General features: G+C 55.1%; 1 protein-coding gene across 2 annotated transcripts in view; it reads left to right on the top strand.

Annotated features, from left to right (window-relative positions):
- Positions 1–4,387: 4,387 nt before the first annotated feature.
- The window catches only part of LOC104372812 (BTB/POZ domain-containing protein KCTD12-like), a 32,583-nt gene continuing 20,260 nt past the window's right edge, over positions 4,388–16,710 (top strand). Inside the window, exons 1-2 of one of the 2 annotated variants that reach the window (XM_086619647.1) lie at positions 4,388–4,403; positions 10,548–11,737. In XM_086619647.1, coding sequence (XP_086475773.1) covers positions 4,388–4,403; positions 10,548–11,425 — 894 coding nt within the window. In that variant the 3' untranslated portion in view covers positions 11,426–11,737. Of the gene's footprint in view, positions 4,404–10,534; positions 11,738–16,710 lie in introns of those variants that run through there. The other variant, XM_086619645.1, reaches the window with a different exon arrangement.

The following is a 16,710-nucleotide window of genomic DNA, read 5'->3' as shown; positions in this document are numbered from 1 at the left end:
CATCCTGGGGAACTCGCTGCCTCAGGATTCGAGTCAGACAAATGGCTCCACAGATCAGGAAAACCAGTCGGAGTGTACCTGAAGACAACCCAGGAGGGCTGGAACCGGTGGCCGTGATCCGGGCATGGGCAGCCTCTTCCTCTGGGTTTCTTGCTTTGCAGTGATAAAGGAACCTCGTACGGGGATGCAGGGAAGCTGCAGAATTTGGGACCTTCCATCCCAGAGACAATGTGGCTCATCCCCTGCTCTGCCTGGCCCCATCCCGGATGCTCGGGGGGCATCTTTCACCCCCAGAGCGGTCCCAGGGTGCTCTGATCTGGTCTCTCACTCTGTCTCCCATCTCATGGAGAGCAGAGGTACAGGAGGGCTGAGGGACTCATCATGGGGAACATATTTGTGCTCTGTGATTCACAGACCAACCCATTTGGCATCTCCACCACTCTCTCTCACCTCTCTGGACCTCTCTGATGCCAAAGAGACCTTCACCTTTCTGCGTGAGCAGACCTTGATGAGTTCTTGAGCAGATCCTCAAGTCAGTAGTGGGTGAAAGGGCTGCACATCCTCATCCTCCCTCAGCTCGTGCGTTTTTAGGGAATGCTCGTGGAGAGCTGGCCATAGAGGAGATCCCACTAGAGGGTGCTGCCCAGCTCTGCTGGGAAACACCAAAAGGTTCTGCCTGCCCCTGGACCTCCAAACATCCCCGTTAACTCTTGGTGCCTTATTTCCCTGGCAAGCCCTCGCTGCCTTCCCTTCCATCCCGACTTACGTCCAGCCCAGTGAGGCTGTATCACTCCTATAGATTGTCCCTGGCAGCAGGACAAACAAGCCCGTCCTTAGTTTATGGACCCACTTTTTTCTCTCTTTTTTTTTTCCCTTGAGTAAACATGACAATAAACCAAGTGAGCCCAAGCTAGGGATGGAGATGACAGGGCAGCCATGTGCTCAACTCACTTTGTGTTCAGCAAAACGACAGCCTGTCACACAGCTGGCACTGAGAGGTCTCTTCCTCACCTCAATGACCTCCAACCGTACCAACTATCAACAGGGAGGCATTTACCCAATTCTGGACCATCTCAGAATACAGACTCATAGGTCCTAAAAAGATCCCCTCTCTAGCTTCCTTGTAGGCCTCTTTAGGTACTGGAAGGCTGCTAGAAGGTCTCCCCGGAGTCTGAAGACACACTCTCAATATTTGACTTGCTTTGTTTCTCTTGAAGCTGCCACCTGCCAGGTTCCCTCTAGAGGTGGAGCTTTGCTCCTTGCCCTTGCTCAGATGTGATGGGCACCACACACCCAGGCTTCTCCAGGGCTTCCAGAGACAGCAGGTTGCTGTCCTCTTCCCAGTAGTCATCACTGGAATAAACATCAAGTCCAGTTGTTGGCCACTGTCAGTTTTTAATCAGATGCTTGTAGAGTACATGAGGCAGATGCTGCCCATGGACCCAGGAGCTGTGGCACGCTGAGGGCTTCCTGCTCCAGCCTGATGCCACGTTAGCGACGACAACAGCGCGAGGGTGAGTGGTGGGATCCCCAGGACTGCTGTGGACCTGCAGGACGTACACATCCTAACGCGTGTCCCTCACCGCTGGCTCCTTTGTGCAAAACCCCCTTCATATTCCTGCTGCATTTTGGAGACGGTTCTTTCTCTTCTTCGCAGGGCAAGGTGAGACCGTGGACACGCAGGGGCTGATGCAGATACTCCAGCCACCACCCGAGGTGCTTCCCAGCTAAGCAATCGCTCCTTTTGCACAGCAGCTGCACTCGAAGATCACATCTACCCTACTTAATGGGGAAACGAGTTTCCTTGCCTACCATTTACATGAAATATTCAACGTTCCATCCGTAGGGTTTTCCTTCTGCTCATTGAGCCACCGTTCAGCTTTGACAGGAGCCGGTTTGCCGTTTGCTGACAGTAGGTCTGTGCAATGCCAGAGGGCAATAAACCGGGTCACCCCGCAACGAGACGGCCCCTCCGTCCTTGCTTTCCAAAGCCAGTGGCTGCCGTCGGCGTTGCCGCGGGTCCAACGCGATGTCAAGACTTTATCAGCAGCAAGGGATGAGCTTTATGAGAGAGGAGGTAAAAGGGGAAAGGGCGAGCGGAGGAGGAGAGTTCTGTGGCTCAGGTGATGGCCCCGGTCCACTTTCTGAGATGGCTGGGAGTTTTCCAAGAAAATGGAAATACACCAGAACTTTTTGTCAGAGAGCAGTTTTGAGGGGCATCTGCCTGGGGAAGCTGTCTTGGGCTCAAAGTGAAAGAACTGCTCAAAATCAGCATCTGCCACCCTTGCGCAGCTGGTCCCTCGGCAGTTGGGATGTGACAAAGACTCACGTAGCTGTAGAAGATCCAGGTCTGGTTCACATCAAGGACGGAAACATGCAGGCTGGGGAGGTCTCATGTTTTGTGCATGGATGGAAAAACTCCAAAACGTCTTAATTTCTGCTCGGTGTTGAACTGTAACATTTCTGAATCCTCAGCTACAGTCTTGGTGGGACATTTCCTTCCTTGTTGTTGCCACTCCTTGTGTGACCGGGGGGAAATCGCTCACCAGGCTGTGACCTGGATCCCCGCTGGTAGGATGAGGACGATGATCCTGAGCATCCGTTCAGGTTGTAGTCACTCCGTAGCAGAGATTAATGTTTGCGAGGGAGGTGAGCAGCCCTTTGAGATGGGGGAGAGGAGACAAGGGTTCAGAGAACGGGGACAGAGCGAGGGTACGTACCACCAGCAAGATGACGACGGAGGGTAAAGCTGTCTGTTGCAGCCAGATGTGTTGCAGGGTCATTACAATGAGCTTCTTTAAATTCCTGCCTCCGATTTTACGTCCATTCAGCGTTTTTTTTTCGTGCTTCCTCAGCCACAGCTCTGTGTCCTTAACAGCTGTCGTGCTTTTGGCCCGGCGCCCGGCGCGTTCCTCCGGAGGGGGATGCGATCGAGCATGTTTCACCTCCAACTCCCTTAAATATTGAACGCGTTGACTCGCTTCTGCCTGAACGACGCTTTTGATGCTCAGAAGGAGGGAAGTAATAAGAAAAAGACAAAATATGATTTCCAGCCAGAGCAGAGGAGCGGGCATGTTGCGGATGCAGGAGAGATGCTGGTAGCGTTGGTGTCCATCTCCTCAGTCCTCTCTCACCCGTCCCGCAGACCCAACTGTGGGATCTCTGAGAAGTTGCTTGGTCTGCAAATGGTGACCCCTCTTTCTTGTTTGCAAGGGCAAAAGAGGTCACCGACACTTTGGTCTTTTTTTGATGGAAAATGTTCAACATGGCCATTATTTGTAGTGGATTTTTCCAGCACCGCTAGCGCGCAGGTTGCCTAGCATTGCCATGGCATCATTCCTGGCAATAATTTAAGCTAAACACATGGCAGGGCTGACAGCTGAGCGTTTGCAAGCAGGTAATGGGAGGGCAAAGTCTGAGTCACCTATTCAAGAGGTAGCACGGCCACCGCTGTGACGATGCTCTCTATGGAGACACAACGGCAAGAAGTCAGGAGACGCCGGGGAACAAACGCTGTCGTGCTTTCGGTGGATGACTTTGGGTTTTTTTCAGTTCTAGTTAAACCCACTTGTAAACCAGCTCTTAAGCGGCGTTTCGCTAAGGAGGGTGAGCCAACGTTTGGGTGGGAAAAGGGTGAATTGAAACAGAGATGGGGCTTGGGTGAGACTCCTAGATTCATCTGTTGAAGCATGCTATGAGGTTTCAAGGTAAGCCCTCCTGGGAGCCCCACTTGCCTGTTCCCCATCACCCCCTGGGCTGGGACAAACCGCCTGCACAGTGAGACCAGAGCAAACGGCAGAGCCAAGCATGAAGTGACCCCAACCTGCCTGGGGGAGATGCTGCAGATTCACCAGGAAAGAGTCATCAAGAGACAAGCCCAAGTTTGTGTCTGTTGGAGGATGAATGCCACAGGGTCTTCACGTCCATTGTGGCCAGGAAGACTGCCCAAATCCATGTTCCCTGTGGTGCAGCAGTCAGAGACTTCTCCTGGTCCAGCAGAAAACCAGGGAGTGAAGTTGGATGACATCCTCAGCAAGAAAACAATTATTTTGCCCCACTTTCAAAGCCTCCTGACAGGAGATGGGGGCAGCGGGCAGGTTTGGATCAGACATCTGAAGGCCAGGCTGAACTTGGAAGAAGCTGGAGGGGAATAGGCCAGAGACAGGTTTTCTGCTTAAAAGCAGCTCCGTAAGAGACACTCAGCAGTTCCCATCCCTCACAGTCGATCGGCATTAGATAAACACACGTGAAATTTCATCACTCAAACAGGGTCTAGATCTATGGGCTTCTCCTGGCACTGGGCTTTTTGCTACTCCAGTACAGCACTGCATGGTGTTCACCGTCACCTACGTATCCTTCCTCTGCCCTGGCAACTTTTAAAGGCTAAATGGACTACTCAGAAAGCTGCCTTGCTTCCCATGGCAGTTTCCATAGCTCTGTCCTCACGCCACGCTGAAGTTCCTCAAAGAGGGCTTGGGCTTCCTGCATGACAACCTCTGAGTCCTCAGCAGGGCTCTCGTCCTCAAAAACAGCCGCACGGGAAGCACCTTCCTGAACTGGAAGCTTGCTTTGGGGAACCCTGGGCTTATTGCCGTGACCTGCTCAGCGTGCAGGGGCCAGCAGGATTCTCCAATGGTCCAGAGAGATCCACAACAGCTCGCTCCCTTCAAGAGCAACGCTGGAGCATTTCCAGACCCAGGGTGGCAGAGGGCAGATGGGCTGGCGCGTCTTGTTTTACCCCGTGTTTCCCCACCCTGATTCAGTCCCAACCCCAGGCTGGGATGCAATGAGCCATCTGCCAGCCGGGTTTGCAGAAACGCTGGCTTTACAACAGGCATGCGCTGAAGCAGGTCCTCCCGTCCCCCTCTGCTTGCACCAGCACCGTCCTCGGGCTGGTTGCTCTGCCCATCCAGATGGCATCTTCACCGCGGGACACCGTGTTGGCACAGCCCAAGGAACAGACCGTCTGCAATGAGGCTGACACGGGTTCCTTCTACAACCTCGGTTTAGGCTTGAGGTCCTCTTCTTATCACGTCTCTGTTGTAGGATGCAAGCTTGGGTCTTGCTGGATAGCACCTAAATACACCCTCTTGCATGAAAATCGAAGTGTATGTGGAAAGTTTTATAGCCCAGGTTGTTTCCAGCTCGCTGTCTAAATGATCCACATCCTAGAAACACAGCAGGAAGGATGTTTGTTTTTGCAGAGTACCCATAGGAGAGTGACGTCGTGATAAGGAGAAGGCCATGGTAGCTGCTCCAGCAGAAGGTCAAACTGGCTGGGTTACCGGCAGGTAATTTGGTCTGGAAAATTCAGCCAGGGGGGAAAAGTCCTCCAAAGTGATCACAGTGAGGGCAAGAAACATTGGAAGTGCTTAGTGAACTGATGTCCCACCTGCTCAGAGGTGCTCTGCTGCTCTTCAGAAGATCTAGGGGAAGGTGTCCCTGCCCATGGCAGAGGGGCTGGAACTAGATGATCTTTAAGGCCCCTTCCAACCCAAACCACTCAATGATTCTGCTATGACCAGGCCATTCCTAACCCCCTTTCCCTCTGGCTGCTAAAGACACAGTGAAATGTTTCCAAACCTGCTCCAGCACCCTTCCCCGTTGGGCTTTGCTCTGACACCGGAAAGCGGTGGCGTTGGCAGTCCTGCATCACGGTTTTAATTTACCAGCTTGAAAGAGGTCGTGAAGAAAAGGCTGTGTGAGACATCTCTGCTTTGGGGATGAGCAGTTTCCAAGTGGCCATCCAGTTCCTGACTCCAGATGGTGAAATGAGATCAGCGGATACGCATGTCCTTGTTATTGTCAGCAAACATTGCACAGGACGGAAACGGATCTCCAGTACAGCGTTTCCACCATCCCTGAAGTCAGCGGTGACGACGCCGGTTTCATCACCGCCGGAGAGAGTCTCAGAAAATCCTCCTGTAGTGATGACCCAGAACCAAAACCTTGATCCTCAGCGGGTCCCACGTTTTGGGAGGAGTTTGCAGCCCCGTCCTCATCCTGCCACTGATTTCCAACCACGCTCTGCTGCGGAGACGTCTGAGCTTTCATAATGAAAAGCCAATTAAAAGGCACCGTTAAGCTCAGCCTTTTTCCTTCCGTGTCCAAACCTATCTGTCACGAAAAGGCCACGACAACTGTAGTGCAAGTTGGCAGATGCTGCTAAAAATGGGAAAGATAAGAGGTGTAAGTAAATTATTGAAGCGCCAGCCCGGAGTCTCTAAACAGGACCACGGCAGGCGGGGTCGGATCTACGCGGCCGCTTACCCGCTCCGGTCCCAGCGCTGCAAAGCCACCTGAGCTCCTGGCCAAGCAGGAGAAGATTAATCACTTTTTATAGAAGCTGGCAGTGGCTGAAGTTTCCTCCTCGGGATGCAGCAAGTCCTCAGCAGGGAGAGCCGGGGGGTGCCACAGGCAGAGCCACGAAAGGATCAACACTTCTACGGAACTTTGCGCGTGCACGTGGTCCCAGCAGCAGACCCTGGGGAAGGCAGGTGAAGGAAAGGAGCAGAAGACACGTCGGGTGAAACAAAATTTCAAGGTAAAAAAAGTTATAGTGTTAAAAACATTCCCTATTTCCCCTTCCTTTTCTTCTTATTGTTTTATTTTGGGGCGTTTTCTATTGTTCATTTCTATAATCTCAACACACTTTATCCCATTTCTAACTGTCCCCCATCTATCAATACATTCCACAAAATATATAGGGGAATATATTGAAATATATATTGAAATAGATGTGAAATATAAATTGAAAGTCCGTGTTTTAACATGTGAAAAGTTAAGCCTTCGCGGCCCCCATCCACATCGCCGACAGTCGCCGGCCTCGAATTCTCAGGATGGTGTCAATCAAGACACCTCCGCTAAGGTGGGATTTTTCAGGGAGTGTTCTCACCCCCCAGTGGAGCTGCTGGTGGGCCAGCCCTGTGATTTGTGGAGAAATAAGCAAACTGCCCTGATGGGACAGATGTAAAAGCTGATCCCTGAGCTCATTTTAACAGCGAGGCCGTCCCCTCCGCCGCATCCTCGTTGCCTGGCCATGCCACGTCGGCTTTTCCATGTCAGGGCATTCTTCAGGCAGCCTTTGACCCGCAGCAGGAAGCCTGATGCCTGTGGATTTATTCTTTCAAAATACCAACAGAGCCAGGGAGCAGCATCCTGGCTCATTTATTCAGTTATCTCATCTCTAGCCCTACTTTTGGTGGCCGTATCGCACGTCTGTGCGATGACACCGCTGGCATCCAAGGAAACAGCAATGAGAAGCCCAAACAGAAAAATTCCTTGGACTTAAGTTCCCAGAGTCAGCGCACGATCTGAGCTTTAGGTGGAGTAGAAATTGTATCTTCTGCTTTTAATAAAATTTGATAGGTGCACGTAAATAAACTCATAGATAAACTCAGGTCAGCGGCGCTGCTGCAGAAAGTTGGTTTTTAGGCTGCCTTCGTCAGACTTTTAGGAAACAGGTAAGTATTGAGATGTTGTTTGGAGTCGTATTTTCCTGTCTTTACAGAAAACTGGCCTTTTTAAACAAAGAAGAGCTGGATTCTCTCCTCTCACGCCTCTACCAGCACTAACAAACATGCTCTCGCAACAGGCCAAGCTCTTTCCGATCCCACCGGGTGTTGTTCGTACCTTGGGAAAGGGACTTCAGTCCCGACAGCTCAAGCATGTAAAACTATCCCGGGAACTGCGATATGGACCAAACAAGTGGAAGTTTTCAACAGACCCCAAGCAAATCATCCAGGGCAGAAAAGCAACCTTATTTCAATCCCAAATTCCCTGTTTCTGCACAGCCTTGACCAGCTTCGGGCTCGGTGGCTGCACTTTGGAGCTCGAGGTGTCCCCGAGTCAGCCCTGACATGGGTGCTAATGGGGGTGAAGGCAGAGCAGGAAGGATTCCGACAAGCAGTGGCTGTTGGGACAAGGATCTGTGGTCCCTGAGCATCCCACTCTGCACCATTACCGCCCCGGGTACCTGAACTGGCCGAATGGATAAGAGTTTGTTGGAGCTGCTCTCTCCCTTCCAAGCACCATGGGGATGCACCAGCTCACGGCAAGGGAGATGTGGGATTTGGGGCACAAGCTGGGAGAGCAGGAAGACAGCTACAGCCAGGCCAGGCTAGAGGGGTGAGGGATGATGCCCTGGCAACCAGCCGGCTTGGGGGAATGTGCCCACCTCTCACCCAGGGTCTTGCATCCGCCCACGGCTCCCCGAGCCCCGCAGCAGAGCAGCTGGCTCCAACGGTGCCAGACCCCAGGCGACACAGCCCGCGGGGCCCGTTGGGCTGGGTTGGGGCAACCGGCTGCCCCGGCTTCCCTGCCAAACCCCCGCTCCTGCCTGCATCGTTCCCGGGGGGGCCCGCGCCCGCTCCCACCCCTACACCCGCAACGTGCCAAGCACTTTGTGCATCCCAACGCAGCATCCTCAGGGCTGCCGACCCCTTCCCATGCCCAGCCTGGGGCTGGGGGTGCAGGGCAGGCAGCTCCCCCCCCCCCGGTCTCGCCTCCCCTGGGACCTGCCGGGGGGGCACAGGGTGCAGTAACGCTTTCGCCCGGCTGGGTAACGGCATTAGAGCCCAACCCCGCTCCGCCGGGGGATGCAAAGATCCCCCCGGAACCCCCCGGAACCCCCCGGCCCCGGCACGGAGCCTCCCGCTGGCGGGTGGGTGCGGGGATGGGGCGGGGGGGGGGGGGGGGGGCCGGAGGCGGCAGCGGGGGAGGCGGGGAGAGAGGGCGGGGGCGAGGCGGGCCCGGGGCCGGCGCTCGGCGCCTTCCCGGCCATAAAACGGCGGGGCCAGGGCCGGGCGGGCAGAGCGGAGCGGCGGGCACGGCACGGCACGGCACGGCACGGCACGGCACGGCACGGCACGGCACGGCACGGCACGGCACGGCACGGCACGGCTCGGCACGGCACGGCACGGCTCGGCTCGGCTCGGCTCGGCCCGGCCCGGCACGGCACGGACCGGCTCGGCACGGCATAGACCGGCCGGGCTGCCCTGCGGAGGTACCGGGGGCGGCGGCGGGTCCCAGCCCGGCCGGGGCGGGGGAGGGAGGGTCCCCGGGCTGGGGGCGGCTGCGGGGGCTGAGCCCGGGTGTCCCGCTGGGTTTTTCCCTTGTCCCCCCTCCCCAAGCCCCGCGGCAGCCCCCGGCTGTCGGAGCGAGCGGGCTCCCGGCGCAGGGAGAGGCGCTCAAAGCCGTTGCGGGAGCGGCTCTGGGAAGCGGGAAGGCGGCCGGAGCTCGCGGATCCTCCTGGTCCCCCTCCCCATCTCTGCAGCCTCTTCCCCGGCAGAGCTTTGTCCCAGCCGCTCCTGATTCCACCCCCCTTCTCCCTCCCCATCCCTCCGAGCTGGGGGTGTGTGTGGCCCTGGAACACCGGCTCAGCTCCCCCTGCCACCCAAAAGTGCCCGCAGAGTTTTCTCTCAGCCCTTTAGTTTCACTGAAATTCCCGTTGGGATCTTTTTCCCACCGCTGACCCTTTAGTGCTGTCTCTTGGCTGCGGGACCAGTCCCGGGGGGTGCAGGTAGCCCAGCGCCAACTTCGAAGCCATCCCAGATCCATCCTAACATCGCACCAAGGAGCCGGCAGAGCTCCGGGCCAGCCCTGCCAGGCAGGTGGGCACGGTGCAGGGGAAACCCCCTTCTCTCCGCAGTCTCCCAGACCCCTGCCCAAAGCGTGCCGTGGCCAGGCTGGATCAGCAGTCTGTCTGCTGAGCCAGGTTTATGTAAGCGCTGATTTGCAGTGTCGAGAGATGCCCAAGGACCAGCTGGCCTTTGGGGAATGGATAAATACGTGGCATCCGGCCCAAGGCTATACTGGTAGCCCGGTATTTGTCTTGGTCCCAGAGCCTTGGACAGGTTCTGCCATCTCTCACCTGCTCCCAGCTTGGCCTCGAGTCCCTGTCGAGTACTTTCCAGGAGTGAGGATGGAGCAGCAGTGCCAAAAAGCACCGTCACTCTGTCCTTCATGGTGGTACCTGGCGCTGCCTTGCTGGCAGACCCGTGGGCACTCCTTGCATGGGACCGCGAGCTCCCCTCTGGCTCACCGCTTCGGCAGGGGACACCACCGTAATGCGGTCCTGCCTTGGCACGCTCAGCACCTCCTGACCATCGGGGTGCTGGGCCAGGTGGGTCCCTGGGCAGATCCAAGGCGTGACAGTCCTGGCTTTCCCGTCGTTAACGTCAGTACAGCATCCCTGCGCCTTGCTTGGCAAAGGTGCTGAGCCCCGGCCCCAGAGGTGGCCGTCGGGAGGGCTGCGGGTGGAGATGGCGCGTTCAGACCACGGGTCGTGCGCTTCCCTTCTTGTGGCTTGGCAGGGAAGGCAGCGTCGGCTAACGGTGCTTATTCCAGGAGCCAGGGATTAGGGAAGAACGCTGAATTCTTGATTCCTGGAGAGATGGGGGCCTGATCCTGCGCTGCTTGCTGACCCAAAGCACGTGCGATCCACCGTGGGATCGGTGGGACGATGAGCTGCCTTTGCTTAATGTTGGCACGTTGCCGCTTTTTGTTGCAGGTGGGAAGGCAGCGGTAGCTCATTATGGCCCTGGCAGACAACACGGGCTGTGCCAAACCCAGCGAGGACTTCCCTTTCCCTGAGATCATCGAACTCAATGTGGGTGGACAAGTCTACATCACCCGTCACCCCACCCTGGTCAGCGTGCCCGGCTCGCTCCTCTGGGAGATGTTCACCCAGAAGAACATCCGCTCCTTGGCCCGTGACAGCAAGGGACGTTTCTTTGTGGATCGGGACGGTTTCCTCTTCCGCTACATCTTGGATTACATGAGGGACCAGCAACTGGTGCTGCCCGACCACTTCCCGGAGAGGAGCCGCCTGCGGCGCGAAGCCGAGTACTTCATGCTGCCGGAGCTCGTGAAGATGCTGGCCCCCAAGCTCAGCAAGCAGAACTCGCTGGGAGATGACCCATGCCAAAGTGACCCGGAGGAACTCTCCCCCAACGTGGATGCCACCCGCAACCTGACCTCTGCAAGTGCCACCCTCCCCAGCGCCGTGGCTGGTGGCCCCGGGGGTGCCATCACCGCCAGCGTGGGTGCAGCCAGCACCGATGTCCGCAGGGCAGGTTTCATCACCATCGGCTACCGGGGCTCCTACACGCTGGGCAGGGACAGCCAGACGGATGCCAAGTTCCGCAGGGTGGCACGGATCATGGTCTGTGGCAAGACATCACTGGCCAAGGAGGTCTTTGGTGATACCTTGAACGAGAGCAGGGACCCGGACAGGCCCCCAGAGCGGTACACCTCCAGGTACTACCTCAAATTCACCTTCCTGGAGCAAGCCTTTGACAAACTGGCCGATGCCGGCTTCCACATGGTGGCTTGCAACTCCACGGGCACCTGTGCCTTCGCCCACGACCAGACAGACGACAGGATCTGGACCTCTTACACCGAATATGTTTTCTATCGTGAGTGACACCAAAAAAAACCCAAACAACCCAAACCCCACAAACCAAACACCAACTCTCCCTTTCCTCTCCTGTGCTGGCAGTTGCCTAGAAGGTAGACTTCCAACCCCGAATCCCAGCGTCCCTCCTTTGCCTCCTTTTGAGTTTATTCTTGGGTTTTTTCCCCCCCACCACCTCTTTCCTCCACGTCGAACCCGTCCGGCTCTCCTTGTCGCAGCTGCTGACCACCAACCTTCTTCCCTCTCTCCGACTTCTGCTGTAGCCACCTGTAGCTCCCAACCCTCCCTGGATGTGCGGACTCGGATGCTCTCGTGAACGTGTTTTGGGTGGGTGGGAGGGAGGGTGGGGTATGTGGGACTGCGCCAGGATTCCTGCGCCTGGATGAGCTTGTCCGTGCTGGACCCTGAACTTGGCTCCCGCGCCCTGCACACCGTGTGGCTCCCCGGGAATGCGCTGTGTCCCCCGCGTTTGAGCTGCCGAGGGGTTTGAAGTGGGAAAAACGTGGGTTTAAGGACACGGAGAGAGGTGGAGAGTGGGTGGGGGGGTGGGAAGCCGCTCCTCGCGGGACGGATGTATCGCCCTTAGCCCATGTAAGCAGCTTAGCGTTCCGGCTGCCGGTGCTTGGGAAGGTTGGATAAAGATGCACCCTGGGTTTGCAGTTCTGATTCGAAGCATCGCTGCTGCTCCGGGATGCCCTGGGGTTTGTTATGGGTTTTTTTTTTTTTTGAAGGGGGGAGGGGGGTAGATGGACAGACACTCTGTGCATATGTGGAGGGAGGTGGGGGGGAGCGGGGAAGGCTTTACGCGCCCTAGGGTGTAAAACGCTTATACATCTCTCAAACAAATTGGAGATCAGCCAGAAAAACAAAAGTCCCTTTTGTCTTTTCCTCCGGAGGGACGGGCTTGGGTCGCTCCAGTGAGCGGCGGTTGGGCTCAGCCGCGACTTCACAGGTTAACGGGGGTCTTGGCCCCACGTGAAGGAGCTTTGCCGTTTTGGCAGCGTCTGACAAAAGTCTCTCTGGCCGCAGCTCTTGGCCCAGGGGGTGGCTGCTGCTGCTTCGTTGTGCCTGGGCAACGCGTAATAAAGGAACAAAAATGAGTCGCCTCCGTCTCCGTGTGCCGAGGTGCCAGGGAGGCAGTGCTGGGTGGGTGCTGGGTGCACCCGGAGGTGTTGCTCGAGCAGGGCAACGTGCTTTAGCGTATGGATCCAAAGAAAGAGGAGGAGGAGAAGGGAAGATGAGTGTACTGGAGCCCTCTTGCCCTCCTCTGACCCCCCCATCCTCCTCCTCTTTGACCCCTTGCTTCCATCCCAGGGATGCTGGTGCAAGCGGTGGGGTCCGGAGCCACCCACCCACCTGCAGACCAGCCCTGGACCACCCGCCCATCGCCGAAGCTCCGGCACAAGGGTCAGGCGGCCGATGTCGGTGCCAGCGCCTGCCGCAGCAGTCACAGGTGTCCCCGCTACCCTGATGTCCCCAACCTCTGCCTCCTCCTTCCCTCCTGCTCCCTTAGACCCACCATCCAGCCCTGGTCCTCCACCTCCAGCTGCTTCTCCAGCAGCCCCTGTGAAGGTGTACGGCGCAGGGAGCTAAAGGATGGTCATTTCTATTTGCCAAAGGGGTTATTTTGGTTTGGGGTCCCTTTGGAAGGAGGTTCACAGCTGGTTTCCGAAGAGGTGGACAGGGTGAGCCAAAAGTTCACGGTGAGGCTGTCTGTCTGTCCCTCCCTGCCGAGGAAGGGGAAGGTGAAAATGGTATTTTTATAAGGGCACGTTCCTCATTGCAACAGCGTTTTTGAAGAGGAAATGACAACCGGATTTTAAAAATAGGAAGAAAAAAGGAACTTGAGCTCGGTTGTAGAGGGAGAAAGAGGCTGAAAGACAGAATTAAAACCTTTTAAAGAGAGGGGGAGGGGACATGCTTCCCGTGTTTGCTCGTACTTTTTTTAACTAAAGATTTTTCTGATCGTTATTAGTTAGGACTGATTGGAAAAAGGATTTGCCACCTTGTGAGAACGGCTGGTGGTTTGATGTTTGCTTTTCCCCTCCAGAACTGGGCTGAAAAATTGATCTCACAGGAGGAAGCATTTTTTTCCTGAGGGAGGGACCATAATGTCAAAGTCAACATTTAGGAGGTTCTGATCTGCCAGGTTATGTGATCTGGGCTGTTAAACCGAATACCCTGAGTGAAATACGATCGAGAAATACGATCAGAGCAGAAGAGTTTTTACTCTTGAACCATTTTAGAGTCTGACAGTTTTCATGAAAACTGATACTTTGTGAAAAAGTACTTTTGTTGAGATGTGACTCAACAAAAATGAAACCCATTTGGGGTTGTTTGTTTTTCTTTGTATGTATCCTTAGAATCACAGAATGGTTTGGGTTGGAAGGGACCTTAAAGACCATCCAGTTGCAACCCCTCAGCCATGGGCAGGGACACCCTCCACTACACCAGGTTGCTCAAAGCCTCATTTGACCTTGGGTTGAGCACTTCCAGGGATGGGGCAGCCACAGCTTCTCTGGGCAACCTGTCCCAGTGCCTCACCACCCTCATTGTAAAAACTTTCTTCCTTAGATCTAATGGAAATCTCCCTTCTTTCAGTTTAAAGCCATTGCCCTGTGTCCTATGTAGTAGTAGAAAGAGTGTCCTTTTGCTGCTGCACATGGCTGGGAAGAGAACCTGGTTCATTTGATCCTTAGGAGAGACCGTTTGCAGAGAAATGATGGCATGGAAAAATATCTATTTGAGGTCCTCATCTTCTGAACAATCATGGCAAGTCACTTGAGCTGGCCAAAAAAAAAAAGCAGAGGCCGGCTGGAGTGGGGAAGCTCTCTGTCTCCAGGACTTCAAGGAGACAGAGCAGAAGGAGCTTTCCTGACGTCGCCTGTTTTCCTGGGAATGTGCCTGCATTTCGATGTGTTTCCAGATCCCAAGCTGCCTGCTGGACCATGGTGGTTTGTCTCTGGGTTGGGCTTGTTCAAAGCACCTGGACCTACTTTAGCTGACCTTGAGCTTGTGATCTCCCACTGTCTGGGATGTCTGTAGAAACTCAAGGGAAAAATCAAGTCTGGTTCAGTTTCCTTCCCTCCAGCCAGCCCTGGCTGTTGGACCCAGAGGTGGGGGAGAGGGTCCTTTGGGAGGCGTCTGGTCTGGCTGCAAAGCTCAGCAGCTGCTGAGCTCACCAGAAACCAAGGAATGTTTTCATAAAGGGGGTTTAAGCTTTCGAAGCTTGTTTTCCCTCCGAGGGGTAACGTAACTCACCCTTTCATTTAGAGATCCCAGAAAACCATCCATCCCAAAATAACATCCCTCCTTCAAACGAGGCAGAACACGAGCTCGGGCTGGGTCTGCGTTCCCAAGCCAGCACCCTGCCCACAAATTGCTGCTTCCTCCCTCGGCGCCTCCTTCTGCACAGAAACTGCAGGAATGGAGCTTTTCCCGTAAGGAAAACCCAAATCCCATCTGTCTCCGTCAGACGCTTCTGCTGCCCCGAGAGAACATCTGAAAACGTTTTATCTCCTGGGTCTGTCTTCGGCCCCTCTGTAAGGGGACCTTCTTGAGTGGCAGAAGAAGTCCTGCCCTGCTTGGAAGCTGAGCTCTCCCCCCGCCGTAGCCCTGGGAGGCAATAAGGATGGAGCAGGTCAATACTGGGGCACTGGGAAGAGGACAAATGGGGTCCAGATGATTAGAGGGGAGACACAGCAATTCTAATTTGAAAAATAAACCCTGAAAAACTACCTTTAACAGCAGAAATATTCACCACTGGGGGAAACTGTTGGAGAGATGAGGGTTCTCCAGCTCTGGGTGCAGAAATCGCAGCCTGGATGCTTTCTGTAGGACAGGGTTTAACAAAACAAAGCTTTTGGGCTCAGTTTAGCAGCTGACACCAGTTGGCTGCAACGTGCAGGAGGTGAGATGATGCGCAGAGCGTTGCTCTGCTCTGGCTGTCCGTGGAGAGACCTCAGGGCCTCCTTCCTGGGGCCACGGGAGGAGAAGAAACGCAGCTGAGCCGCCAGCGTTTGTGTCTGCTGGAAGAGCCAGAAGATGCTTTGGGGTGGGTGAACTGTTCCGGCAGCCGGCCCAGAGCTGCAGGAGCACTTTGCCAAACGAAGCTCCTTCAGCCCGTGCCAACAGCTCGTTCTGGGCTGAAGCAGGTGAGACGTTGCGGCTTTGTGACACATGGATGGTTTTTCTTAAAAGGCTCTTGCAGATAAAAAAGTTTTGCTGAGTTCTGGGTGGCGGATGGCTGGGAATTATCATCCCCCCCCCCCTCCCCGGGAGAGCTGTGCAGCGTCTGACTGAAATATGTTCTTGCGAATAGATTAAACCAGATTTCATCTAAATCATGTTTGAGTCTCCAGCACAACCCCCGCATCCCAGATGTCTGCTCCCTCTCCATCCTTACCCTTCTCCAGGCCAGAGACGCTGGGACGCAGAGTCCCCTTTGCCAACAGCATCCGTAAAGTGACCCCAAAGGGCGCATCAGCCCCCTGACGTTCCAGGGCAGCAGGACAAATGTACCATCAGAATTTCTTCCTATTCATGGACTACTCTCGAGCACAGAAACCTTAACTCAGCTCCGTGGTTTTCTAGATCCGGCCCGAAATTGGATGATAGAATCACAGAACGTTTTGGGTTGGAAGGGACCTTCAAGATCATCCAGTTCCAACCCCCCTGCCATGGGCAGGGACACCCTCCACTACACCAGGTTGCCCAAAGCCTCATCCAACCTGGCCTTGAACACTTCCAGGGATGGGGCAGCTACAGCTTCTCTGGGCAACTCGTGCCAGCGTCTCACCACCCTTGATGCAAAAAATGTCTTCCTTATATCCGACGGAAATCTCCCCTCTTTCAGTTTAAAGCCATTAAACGGTGTAGTTGAGCAGGAGGCAGAGGAGCACGTGGCAATTATAGAGGATGAACGCAGCCCTTTGCTGCACGCTGGCAAGTGCCAACCTCGCTTGCAGTTCTAATCAGGGACACGGGAAGCCTGGAGACCTCACTTGGAGTGAGCGAGATGGAGCCTGGCCTTGTCGAGGTCCTCTCCCATGGTTGTTTAGAGGACCTCTTTGGGAAGGTAGGGAAGAGGATATTAGGAAAAATTTCTTTACTGGAAGAGTGGTCAAACACTGACAGGTTGCCCAGGGAGGTGGTGGAGTCACCATGCCTGGAAGTGTTCAAAAAACGTGTAGATGTAGCACTTCAGAACATGGTTTAGTGGGCATGGTGGTGTTGGGTTGACGATTGGACTTGATGATCTTTAAGATCCTTTGTAACCTTAATGATTCTGTGAT

The sequence above is a fragment of the Tauraco erythrolophus genome, chromosome 13 (assembly GCF_009769465.1).
Source record: "Tauraco erythrolophus isolate bTauEry1 chromosome 13, bTauEry1.pri, whole genome shotgun sequence".
Lineage (NCBI taxonomy): Eukaryota > Metazoa > Chordata > Aves > Musophagiformes > Musophagidae > Tauraco > Tauraco erythrolophus.
The sequence above is the reverse complement of the archived record's forward strand: the minus strand, read 5'-3'. Positions and strand labels throughout refer to the sequence as shown.